General features: G+C 58.0%; 2 protein-coding genes across 2 annotated transcripts in view; one reads left to right on the forward strand and one right to left on the reverse strand.

The window, feature by feature from the left end:
* The first annotated feature begins 355 nt into the window (after positions 1–355).
* Positions 356–6191, forward strand: BARHL1 (BarH like homeobox 1). Its single transcript, XM_075111952.1, has 3 exons — positions 356–876; positions 4120–4342; positions 5828–6191. The coding sequence occupies exons 1-3, from the start codon at positions 426–428 to the stop codon at positions 6120–6122; spliced, it is 969 nt and encodes a 322-aa protein (XP_074968053.1). The 5' UTR covers positions 356–425; the 3' UTR covers positions 6123–6191.
* A 6077-nt stretch (positions 6192–12268) lies between these two features.
* The window catches only part of DDX31 (DEAD-box helicase 31), a 50627-nt gene continuing 50019 nt past the window's right edge, over positions 12269–12876 (reverse strand). Inside the window, 1 exon segment of the mRNA XM_075112314.1 lies at positions 12269–12692. Within this exon segment, the coding sequence (XP_074968415.1) occupies positions 12545–12692 (148 nt within the window). The 3' untranslated portion in view covers positions 12269–12544.

Consider the following 12876-nt stretch of genomic DNA (forward strand, 5'->3'; position numbering starts at 1 on the left):
GGAGGGCTGCCCGGGTAAGGGGGCCCGGACCCCGGGTGAGCTTGGGGTCCGTCCCTCCCCCCCCCACACACCCCACCCCTCCACCCCCTCGGCGGCCAAAGTTTGACTCTGCCTCCTTCTCCCCCCCCCACCCCCTTTCTGTCTGTCTGTCTGTAAGTGCAGCTGGGCGCGATGCTGAAGACGGAGCAGCCCTGGATCTAACGCGCGGCGCCTCGGAGAGCCCTGCAGCAATTGTTACCCGGATCCCAGGCTGAACTTTGCTCCTTTTTTTTTTTTCTTCCTTCTTTTTCCCTTCTTTTCCCCCCTTTTTTTCTTTTGCTCCCCCCTCCCCCGCCCCCCCGTTATTGTTAATTATCATTATCAAACCGCTTCCGCCGCGCCCTCCCCTCCAATGCCCGTGTGAGCGCCGGCACCTCGCGGGGGCCATGGAGGGCTCCACCGGGTTTGGGATCGACTCCATCCTCTCCCACCGAGCCGGCAGCCCGGCCGTGCCCAAGGGGGACCCGCTGGTGGGCGAGGGCCGGTCTCCGCTGGAGCTGAGCCCCCCCTCGGAGGGCAGCAGCGGCTGCCCCTCGCCCCGCTCGCCGGGCCGGGAGTGCCTGGAGGCGGCGGGGCCGCGGCAGGGCCTGGATGCGCACCTCCAGCCGGGGCAGGTCTCGGCTCCCTCCCAGTCCCGGACCGTCACCTCCTCCTTCCTCATCAGAGACATCCTGGCCGACTGCAAGCCCCTGGCCGCCTGCGCTCCGTACTCCAGCACCAATGGACCTCACGGCGGGCAGGAGCCGGCGGGCAGGATCCCCACCAAGCCCGGCGAGGACTTTAGGGAGAAAATGGAAAAAAACACAAGCAGCTCCTCCTCGGACTCGGAGTACAAAGGTAAGCGCCGCTCACCTCCCTGGACCCCGCAAAGGCGGCCCCGGAGCCTCCCGGAGCTCGCTGCGGAGCCGGCCCCGGTGAGCCCCGGTGATGAAGCCCCGGTGATGGAGCTCCTGTGATGAGGCGGGGATGGCGGCACCGCTCGGCCCCGGAATGGCCGCGGGGGTCGGTCACCAACTTGGGAAAACTTGGGGGTTCGGGGCTCGGTGGGGGTCGGCCCGGTGGAAGGGGTCGGTGCTTCGCCGAAGGCGCCCGCGGGAGCCGCTGGGATGTTTCCGGGCTGTTTCGTTCCTTATCGCGGGGAACGGGAGAGGAGAACCGGGGGTGATTTCTGCCGGGGGGGGGGGGGAAGCAAAAAAAAGAAAAAATAAAAACAAAACAAAAAACCCAAGAAAACCATAATTTAAAAAAAAATCACGGATTTACTGGGTATTTCCCCGTCTCCAGTGAGAAACGAACAAGCAAGTCGGCGGGGTTTGTTTCGATTCGTGTTATTTCTATTATTATTTTGGAGATGGTTTAAAATCGAGCCTGACGCTCAGGGAGCCCCGGGCCGCATCCCCGGCGCCGGAGGGGAGCGGGGCAGGGGGTGGCGGCTGCTCGCCCCGGGCTGGGGGCTTCGGGCCCCCCGCACCCCCGCGGCAGCCGGGCAGGGGGCACGGGAACAGCACCGGGGGGCAGGTTGGGGTCCGTCCTCGCCCCCCCCGGAGCGGTTTATCCCGGGGTGCCCTCACTCATCCCGCCCCCGTCACCCCTGCAAAAAACTTTCACCTGGGAAAATTGTTTGCTGGGTGTTTGCGAGGGGAAGGCGAGGGTACTCATCGGGGGGGGGGGGCGGGAATGGGAGGGGGCCATGGGTCCTGACGGGGCCGCTGGATTGGGGTGGTCTAGCAAGAAAAAGTGGAGGGTGGGCCGAGCCCCGGCCCGGCTGCAAATGCACCCCCGGCCCGGCCGGAGCCGCGCGGTGAAACCCGGTTCATGGAGGTAAAACAGTCCCCCAAAGGAGCCTCCAAAGGCGGGGGGAAACCCCGGACATCGCGGGGGGGGGGGGCCGCTCCGAAGGCCGGAGCCCGGGGCCGGGGCCCGGGCTGGAAGTGACCCGGGAGAAAGGCTGGGCTCGGCGCCGCCGCTTTGCAGGGCCGGGGTGCAAAACAGCTGCGATTCCCACCTTGGCTTTTTGTTTTCGCCTCCTACACCCCCCCTCCCCGCCCCGAATTCCTTCAGTTTTTCTCTCCTTCCCCCAAATCGCCGAGGCGCGAAAGAGGCAAGGGAGGAGGAGGAGAAGGAGCGCGGGTTCCCCGCGTCCCCCAACGCCGAACTGGGCTGGGGGGCGGCTTTGTGTGGGGGCCGTTATCCCAACTACGCTCGGCTCCTCTCCTGCCCCCGCCACGGGGCAGCCGCGGTAAAAACGCGGCTTAAACGGGGGGAAAAACCATCCCTTAAATCGGGGAGGGCAACACGGCTTAAATGGGGAGAAAACACGGCTTAAATGTGGGGAAAAACACGGCTTAAGCGTGGGGAAAAACACGCCTTAAATGTGGGGGAAAACACGGCTTAAATGTGGGGGGAAACACGGCTTAAATGAGAAGGAAACCACTGCTTAAATGAAGGCAGGAACACCGCGTAGGTGAGGGTAAACCCACGGTTTCACGGGGAGGGCCCCGCTCCCAACGCGCTCCCGTCGGAGCTCGCCTTTCCTGGGGCAAAACGCTCCGAAGGACCCCGCGAAGGGGTTGCGGGGCCGGGCCGAGCCCTCGGCGGCGCAGCCAGGGTTTGGCCAATGCCAAAATGCCCCAAAATCCGTAATATATTTTTTGTGTATATATGTATATAATTTTTTAAGCTAGGACTAGGCGGGGGAGAGACGCGGAGCCGGCCGGGGAAGCCGCCGCCGCCGAGCTCGCCCTTTGGCGAGCAGGAACTTTTTTAGGAGCCGGGATCAGCCCGGGGTCGGATTTGCCTTCCCGGGGGGGCCGGAGGCTGCTTTCCTCAGCGAAAAAATCTCCGCAAAAACTTTGGGGCCTTTCCCGGGAGGGAGCGGGGCCGGGACACCCCCCCCAGCCCGGCCGGACCCGGCCCCTTCCCAGCGCCGCCGCTTTCCCGGGAACGGGAGCCGGGTCCCCCTGTTCAGGGCTCGTCCCCGGCTGGGCTCTGCCTGCTCGGCCGGAGCCGGGATTTCTGGTTGAAGAGTTTCCCTCCCCGGTGGCTCAATTAACCGGATTATTGTGTTCCTGCAGTGAGAAATCAGCCCGCGTTCGGCTACAGCCCTGTCCCTGCTCAACCCCGAATTTAACATAAAACCGCGTAAAAAAAACCAAAAACCCAAACGCCGCCGATTTGTATAAACGAGGCCTTTTTGCTACAGACTCTCCTCCAGGCGGGTGGAGAAGGCGAGCACAAACAGGGATTTATTTGTTTGTTTGGGGTTTTTTTTCTCTCTCTTTTTTTTTTTTTTTCCCCTGCTTGGAAATTTCCCCATCACCTACTAATGTTTCGCGGCGTAAATCTCCGCGTCGCTCTGCCGGTGCGTATGTACGGACCGCGGTAACGAACCACCTCCAGCCCGTCTCATTCGGTATTTTTTAATATAAATCACGGCGGGGCCAGGGGCTTGCGGAGTCCCTTCGCCGGTATTTCGTTGTGAGCCCTGGAGAGGGGAGGTTTGGTCCATGCCCCGGCAGCATCCCCGAGAGGACGGAGGGTTCTCCGCGGAGGGGGAGAAGCAGCAACACCCCAGCGAATTTCCCCTCCAAAAAATGTGGGCTCACGATTTTCATTTTCGGTTGTTTTTTGTTTGTTGGGTGGTTTTTTTTTTTTTTGGTTGGTTGGTTGGTGTGGTTTTTGTTTTGGTTTTTTTTTTAAGAGAAAAAAAAAGAGCGAAAAAAAGAAGGGAAAAAATATCCAAGCATCGAAAAAGCTGTTGGGTTTGGGGGAATAAGCCCAGAGCAGGATCCTGCCCCGTGAGAAATGAGGGGTGCAGGGTATGCGGGGGCTACCCGCAGCACAGCCCGGCCCCCAGCCCCACTCCCAGGCCCTCGGGAGGGGGAAAAGCCGGGCCCGGTTCGGGGACCCCGTGAGTTCCCCGTGAGCAGCCGGGGTTAAAATTTACGGGGTTGCAAAGCCAATGCGCCGTGAGCCCGATCCGGCGCTTGAGCCCGGCTTACGGGGTAACCCCCCTCTTTTGAGGGTATTTCCCTTCCCTTCCTGTCCTGACCTGGCCTCTCTTCCTCCCTCTCGGCCCAGTGAAAGAAGAAGGGGACCGAGAGATCTCCAGCTCCCGGGACAGCCCCCCGGTGCGGCTGAAAAAGCCGCGCAAAGCCCGCACCGCCTTCACCGACCATCAGCTGGCCCAGCTGGAGCGCAGCTTCGAGAGGCAAAAATACCTGAGCGTGCAGGACAGGATGGAGCTGGCCGCCTCCCTCAACCTCACCGACACGCAGGTGAAAACGTGGTACCAGAACAGAAGGTAAAAATGCACCGTTCCCTCCCGCCCGCAGTGCCGGGGTCCCCCCCCGCCCCCTTCCCCGGCCCCGCACCCCCGAACCGGGCAGGGCTCTTGCACCCCGCAGCCGCCCCGTCCCTCCTGGCACCGGGAAAGATGCGGATGTCGAGTGTCCCCCCTCACCCCACCGGGAGGGCCTTTCACCCCAAAATAAGGGGGAGAAAAGTGTTAGGGCGGCAGGACAGACCTGGGGGGGGGTGTGCAATCCGTGCCCCGGCAAGGCGGGGAGACAGAAGCGGGCTTCCAGCTAAACACAACAGCATAACACATCGGCCCATTAATAATAGATACCAATTACTGCTTTGGGCATCAATAATTAACACCCCTTACAGTAATGACACAATTATTATTATGATGAATAATTTACTGGTGGAAATAGGTTTAGCGCTTCAGCGACAAATCTGTAAAAAGGGCTGGAGACGTGTGACGGCTTCGGTGGCTCCATCCCGCCGTCCCCGTCGGCGCTTCCCCACCACCGCCACCGCCCCGAAACGGGGGGCCCCGGCTGAAGCCCCCCCGTCCCCTCGCTCCCCCACCCCCCCGAGTTTTAACCTTCTGTCTCCCCTATTTCCATCGCCATCCGCAACGATCCGCCACTCAGCAGCACGTCGGGGCTTTTGGAGGGGTTTAGGGGCAGCGGGGGCTGTGCCCTCACCCCTTCTCTCCCCAAATCCCTCCCGCAGGGGCACGCCGGAGCCAGGCTGGAGTCCCCAGCCCCACTTCCCCACACCCCCCCCAGGCCCGGCCCGGCGTGGGCGAGACCCCGGGGCTTCTTCATCAGACCCGGCACACACACGTATAGGTGCACACATAGCTATATGCACCTATATATGCATATATATAAAAAATATATACATACGTGCGTATATACACACGCACATATACATACATATATATATATATATATATACACGCCGCAAACGAACGCCCCGGGACGCTGCCCCACGCGTGTCTCCCCGCGGGACCCCGGCAGCGCCGGCCCGGGGGGGCGGGTCCGGGAGCATCGCGGCGGGGCTGCCGGGTGGGGGGTCCGGCAGGTCACGCCCGAGGTGTCACAGGCAGTTCGTAATTTGTAAATCGGAATTTACACCCCAGGAAAGCACCGAAATGTCAGTCGCAGGGTTTGACACTCCGGCATCGGAGCTCAGGCGGGCTGGGGCTGCGGGGGGGGCTCCGGGGGCGCCCACGCCGGGGAGATAGGACCCCCTCGCCCGGTTAATGGGGGTCTGCATCCCCCAGCACTGGACTGGTCCCAGCCCAGCCCAGCCGGACAGGGCGCGCTGGCCCCGGGAGCCAGCGGCGGGGAGAAGGGATGCGCAATGAGAGCAAAGCCCGGGGAAAAGGGATGTGCAAAGGGTAAAAAAAGCCCTTGAGCGGCTTTTGGAGCATCTCTCCCTCCTTGACACCCCCCCCCCCCCCCCCCCCCCCTTTCGACTTGTCCCCCCCCAGGACCAAGTGGAAAAGGCAGACGGCGGTGGGCCTGGAGCTGCTGGCCGAGGCTGGCAACTACTCAGCCCTCCAGAGGATGTTCCCCTCGCCCTACTTCTACCCACAGAGTTTGGTCTCCAACCTGGACCCCGGCGCCGCTCTCTACCTTTACCGGGGGCCCAGCGCCCCTCCTCCGGCTCTACAGAGACCCTTGGTGCCCCGCATCCTCATCCACGGACTGCAGGGCGGCAGCGAGCCCCCGCCGCCCCTGCCCCCGCTGCCCGGTGTCCTGCCCCGGGCTGCGCAGCCCCGGTGAGCCCCGGCCGCCCGGGCAGCCCCCCGGCGCCCCCCGGGCCGGGGAGGGGGGCACCGCGCCTCTGGGGCTGCGAGGAAGCGACAGACTCCCGCTTATCCCCAAATATATATATATATATATAAATGAGACCTCCCCCCCTCCTTTTTTTAAATATATATAAAGAATGCAAGAGCCAGGGCGATTTGGCAGCGCGGGGAGCCGGCAGAGCTGCCCCCCCCGCGCCTGGGCCGGCGCCGGGAGCGCGGGCAGGGACCGGCTGCTCCGGGGGGCGGGGGGGGGGGTTTGCCCGAGCCACCGCTGCCACCGACGGCTCCGGGGAGCCCTCTCCCCGCCTTCCCCGGCCCCCCGCCGCCGGGAAGGGCCGGGGGCTGGGGGGGTCCGGGCCGCTGCCCCCCGCCCGCCGCAGCGAGACTTTGGGACGTCCGTAAGTCAAAACAAAAGCAAAAAGAAAAAAAAAAAAAACCCCACAAAACTGAAAACAAAACAAAAAAAGCAAAACCCCACAACCCAAAAGCGGCGAAATGTAAATACGGTGAGCAAAATGTATATGAATTATTTATTTGTGAACCCTGAGGGCGTATTTGTGTAAGTGATTCTTGTCAGTCTGTATGCCGGGGCCGGCCCGGCCGGGGCGCGGGGGGCAGGGGGGGCTCGGGCCGCCGCTCCCGCTCCCGGTTCCCCCCTCCCTCCCCTTTTTTAAATGTGGAAATAAAACTTCTTTACAAACAAACGGGTCTCGCCTCCGCCGGCCCTTTCTTCCCCTCCCGCTTGTTTGCTCTGGCGGATCAGCCGCCGCCGAGGGAAAGGGAAAAGCAAACAGGAGTTTTCCCACCTCCCACCGCAGGCGGCCGCAGGGAGCCCCCCCGGGGCTCGGTCCGTCCCCCCCCGCCCCGGGGCTCCCCCCCTCCCCGGCCCGGCCCCAGTGCAGGCATGCGGGGCCGGGGGCGGCGGGGAGGTGTGGGGGGGGGGCCGGGCCGATGCTGGACGGCGCGGTGATAGCCGCGGCGCTGGTGAATTATTAACGCTAATCTTAAGTGTATAATTGCCTAAGTGCTTTAAATGATCGCTTTGGAAAATGGATTGTTTCCACACTTTCAAAGTGTCGCTCATCTGGCCGCGGCCAGCGAGCCCGGCAGCTGGTCCCCGGGACAGCCGGGCAGCGCTCGCCTTCTCGGGGAGCCGACAGATGGGCTGCGGGCTCAGCTCCCCCCCCGGCCCTCCGCCCCCCCCGGCCCTCCACCGCCCCCCCCAGACCCTCTACAGCCGGCGGACCCGGCTGTCTGCAGACACCCCCCCCCCGCTCCCCGGCACCCACAGCACCTCCCGGCTCCCCGGGGCCGGGTCCCAGCCCGGCGCCCCCGAGCCCCGCCGGCCCCCGGGGGCTTTGCCCCGGCACCCCCGGGGTGGTTATTGTCGGCTCGGCCAAATGCACAGCCACGCCTGGAGGCGAGATCCCCCGGCCTTTGTGGACCGGGCTGTTCCTTTGCATGTGAATGGGGGAGTTTGGTAAATCCCCGGGCCTCGGCTGGGACGAGGAGGAGGAGGAGAAAAAGAAGGAGGAGGAGGAGGAGGAAGGGGGGAGGTCGCTCCCAGCTCGGGGTTAATGAAGTGGGAAAGGAGTCTTTCAGAGAGGCCTGCAAACAACCCCCCCTTCCCGGGCAACAAACCCCCGTCCCAAATCCTACATGGATTGACTTAAACCCAGGGGATAAGTGCTTTAAATTAATCTCATTGAATAAGAATGAGACCAAACAAAACTCTTTAAAATCATATTAAAAATCTATCAAAGGACAACTTGCAGTGGGTGTGCTTTTCATTTTGTGAGCGCAAAGGCAAGGAGCCTACAGCAACCTTCCTCCCATTTACACAGCAGGAATGCGAATCAAAGACATTCTCTAATATTTAATTGTCCTTGTAGCCATAGCAGATTCCTCCTCTTACATTAATGAAGTACAAGGCTTCGTTACACGTCTGTAATTGCAATATTGAAATTTGCCATTTCACATCTGGAAGAAGCTGGAAACTCCTCTGTAACAGCGGGGCTGAGCCAGCGCCGCGGCACAGTGACACAGTCTGGCTTGCCTTGCCGGGACCGTAGGAGAGAGCGGGGCAGAGCCCCAAGGAAACCTCTGCTCTGGGAAGGAGGAATGGCTGTGCTGGGTCTGGCTGGAAAGGAAAGAGGGCAGAGGAGAAGTGAGGGCCGGAGCCGTCTCCTCCAGGGAGATCTCAAGCAAGGCCAGCTTCAAAATAAATCACTTCAGGGAAGATGCCCCACACTGTAGGCTCTGGTCAGAGAGCACCGCGCTTGCTGCGTGAACAGCACCTTGTGTGGGAAGACCTCAGCAGCCCCAAAAGCTCCTGAAGGACCAGCCTCACCTCCAGCTTGTGTGCGGGGACTGAGCTGGGACCCCACTGTCCAACAGCAGAACCCACCAGCACTGGTCCTGCACCCACAGCGGCCCCAGACCGGGCTGGAAATCCCCTCATCTCCAGAAGCCAGTGCCAGACAGGCATGATCCTGGCAAGTTCTCAGGGGTGGACAGGCTGTGCTGGGTTGAGATTAGATGAAGCAGTAAAAATGGCATAGTTGAGAAGGGGCACCAGTCCCATTAAGCAAACCTTTGGAGTATTGCACCAGTTCTGCTCCACCAATTTCTCCCAGAGTATAAAGACTCCAACAGACAGGCTGCTGGTAGTTGGTTTCTGTCAGCTCCAGGCACTGGATCCAAGACACAAACCGGTCAGTGCAGTGGGTTTGCCGGGACCAAACACAATCCTGGCTCTCAAGCCTTTTCTGGGCTTTTATGTGGCTTGAGGGCCATCTTCCTCCGCTCCTGACACAGCTTTAACCAGGACCACTACGCCGGGAACAGGCAAAGAATGAAAGCTGCTCCCCTGAACATGCCAACACACACAAACTCAATGAAATCAGCAGAATTATTTCTAGATGAGATATTTTACAGTTTTGTCTGAACACCAAACAAAATTATGCCAGAATGGAAAGCCCAGAACAACTGGTCCTTTTCCCATCCTCTTCCCTGGCTTGTGGAGAAAATAAATTGCTGTAAATAGGGAAGTTCTGGTGCTTTCTATCCTGCTTAGTTAAAGGTGCTTCTCAGTGGTGGGCTACCAGTGCTAAGGTATTGAGCGTTTGACCTGACACGGAAGGCAGGTCTTAATCTGTGACCCTTGTATCAAGGTGACCTCCTCGGTTTTTCCTATCCCAAAGCCTTGAGTGTAAACTCAAGATGCTCTGGCTGCAGAGGAGAGGAGGATGGGGGCTCCTGTCACTGGCACAGGATGTGGAGCCAGAACAGAGCAGAGCAAAGGCACAAGAGCATCCCCTGGGAGAGGCAGGACTCCAGGCATGAGAGCAGGGAGCAGAGAAGCAGCAAGGAAGGCAAACCCAGGAAGAGTCCAGGTCTGACTCCCAGGCAGCTTCATATAAAAGCTCCAGAGTGCCACTATTTCCACACCAAACACAAAAAAATTCAAGCTGCAGGACAGCAAGGCCCCTACCGTTCACCACAATGAAGATGTGAAAGGAAACCTGCCCAAAGCCAACGCTGGTGCAGCCAAACGAAGCCGCAGTTTCACCGAACACTGCCAAGAGCCCATCTCCCTGCCCTCACGCACCGCGTAGGCACCTCCCAGCCAGCCAAGACCCTCGCAACGCACGCCACGTACTTCAGAGCAAGAGGGGGCAAATCCCGGAGCAGTTCAGGGTGACGTCCACCTGCTCCATGCCAGGGCCGTGCCAAGGGAACCCACCGTGACCCGCAGCAGCTCCTCCAGCACCCGGGTGCTCGAGCAACCTGGGAGCCTCTGCACCCACAACGCCTGTGTCTGCTGCAGCCGAGGGAGCTCAGGCCACCCCTGCTCCACCGCAAGTACCGCACCCTGCCCTGCCCTGATGAAGAGGTGCTTTGGGTCGAACACCAATTAACTCCAAACTTACCAGGTTCTCCCTGAACTGAGCGATGCACAAGGACAAAGCCGGCCCGGAGCCGACCTAGAGCTGCCAAAGTGTAAATAAGGGCAGAAGGTGGTTCCTGCTGACCCAGCTACAATTGAACCACATTTTGCGTATCGGTCTTCAAGTCTGTTAAGAGCAAACTCGGCTTAGCTTCAGGAGTGTGTGCATTTAACAATTTCTCTTTCGTGTTTAACAATCTCCTCCTCTCCCTTTCCCTAATCACACAAGTAATCCAGAGCTATCTGCTAAAAGAAAAAAGCCATTCTATTTTTTTTTTTAAAACACATTATCCGCCAGAACCGTTTGTAACGCTACCTGCCCAGTTAATATGGATGGCAATGAGATTTCCTGATGTCCCTCATTGATGTGCTGTTGGCCTTTATTCCTATTATTATGAATTTGCCAATAGTCCCCATTAATTCATACGTGACAGTCAGCCAGGAGAGGGTCATGTATTTTCCCCTCCTGCACAAGATCAGTTCTTCCCAAACTTACGCTCTCTGCATCATTCTCTGAGTCATTTTCACCCTCAGGGGTTTCTTTGCTGTTTAAGTTGACATTTGCCTTAAACCTGATTGCTCTTCCAAACAGTAATCACAACAAAATCAGGTGGGCTTTATTGTTATCTTCATCTAATAAATGGTAGTACCTTCATTCTCTCTGCAAATACATGGTTAATTTTATATTGGAGCTTTTTAACATCTTTTTTTGAAGTGTTCAGGAAAGTATTGCAGCAAAATCAGCATGTTTGGCAATTGCCTGGGAGGAAAAAAAATCTTGGTTCTCAAAAGTTACGTTCACTTCAGAAATTAAATACTTTTGGGCTGATGGCTTCCCTCCTACAGCCCTTAGTACGACTCACTACAGCCCGAAGTAGGTGCCCTCAATTCTGCATTCGCAAAGCGGCTATCATTTTCATCTGGTTATACTCCCTTTTCAGTACTGGTTTTCCTTCCGGCACCTGAAATTGCAGCTGGATTTAAGCACTTTCTGGTCCTGCGTTAAGCAACGTGCCCGGCTTGGCTCGTGGGTGGGTTGCTCTTCCTCGTCTCTTTCCTCGAGGAGGACACGCGCAGGCGGCAGAAAGCTGTGTTTTGGTAAGGTTTTGCACTGCTTTCACACACGAACTGCTTGGCGCTCGTGCTATAGGAGGTGCTGGAAGAAGCGAGGAAGACAGGGAGACGGAGGTGGGCGCTCACCTGTAGGTCCTGTGGGAGTTTGTTGGTCTCCTGCAGGCCTTGGGGAGCACCCGCTCTCCCCCATGAGCCCCCCACGCCTCCCCAGCTCAAAGGGGAGTTTTGCCACGGCCTTCAGTAGAGCTCAGGTCCCATTTCACAGGCTGGGCAATGGCGAGTGAGGGCCAGCCTCGGCCTGTCTGGGGCCATACCACACCTCTCTTCTCAGCCATCCCAGTTCTCTGGTGAGAAGGAAGACCGAGAAAAAAGACAAATGGGACAAGAAGCTAAATCCACAAGCTTGGGACATGCTCAAAAAAGGCCTAGCCAAAGCAGAGAGCGCCCTGAAATCTGGGGTTACTACTGGAGGGTGTTAGCAAGAGCCGGCAAAGGCTTTAATGTTCAGAGAGGTGAGACATTTCATACATACTCTGCGCTATATAATTAGATATGACAATACACTGCAGGCAAGGAGAAGTTTGGAGATTGCTGGATTCCACACTGGCTCCTTCCCGCAGTGACAACGTTTGTTCCCAAATTCAGGAGTTTTGACATGAAGTTTTGTGCCCGTGAGCTCTGCCCCAAAGGGACCACGCGTCATTACACTGAAGAGCTCTTCGCAATCCTACCACCTGCATGGAAATCGGGAAGACTCCTTATGGGTGGCCATATCTGACTAACGAGCGGTGTCCTGGGGTTGACCTTGCCCCCGTGCACAAAGGACAGGAGAGAAGGTGGCAGCAAGGTGGCCGTGCTACCCCAGATGGGAGCAGAAGTGCCCCACTGTGCACCGAGAGGGGAAAGGGCAGCCTCCCCTCTCCTCTTAAACGTGCTCCTGCAACTCCTCCTCTGCCACTACTGTTTATCTGGTTAAAAATAAGCAAGCAAAAAGATTGTGGAGTGTTTCTACAGGTCTTTTAAACAGGAAAGCATCCCCTGTCTGGAGTACACTTGTCTCAGTTTCATGTTACATAGACAACACGTTTCTCTGAAAACCATATTTAACCTTTTTTATTTTTCTTGCAAAAACCACCATAGAAACACGGTGCATCTTCAGGAAGCCACACTTAATTGCAGCAGTGCAACAGGACACGCCTGGATTCGATCCCATTTGGACCTATGGAATGAGGGGGAGGAGGCCAAGATCCCCAAGATCCCTCCCATATTCGCCTGATAAATTGAAACACTCCTCAGTTGATTTGGCAGGTCACCCTGACCCCCAGCTGAGGCGCTCAAGCAGGTTTTGCAGCCAATGATGGGAAGGTCCCGGCTTATGTTGGAATCTGCTGGTTGCCAGGTTTTCTCCGTTTTTTCTTCTTCTTGACCTTGGATACACCAGTGTCCATCCCACTGGAATATTCAGATCGCAAGATCTCAGCAAGGCGGTGTTTGCTGTGGGTCTTCTTGAGAAGGTCAGACCTGGGCAGAGGGAAGAGAAGAGGAATTAGATTTCCTTCTCTCTGAAACGCTGCTAGGTGGGTTACTTATTTTACAGCTGTGGAAAGTGACATTTGTGCATTAGCAGAAGAACAGCTTCCTTTTCTTAAGGCTTGATTTGAAATTCTGTCTCATGCAAAATTAGATATTGTTGTGACAGGTTTTC

This window comes from Phalacrocorax aristotelis, chromosome 17 (genome assembly GCF_949628215.1).
Source record: "Phalacrocorax aristotelis chromosome 17, bGulAri2.1, whole genome shotgun sequence".
NCBI lineage: Eukaryota > Metazoa > Chordata > Aves > Suliformes > Phalacrocoracidae > Phalacrocorax > Phalacrocorax aristotelis.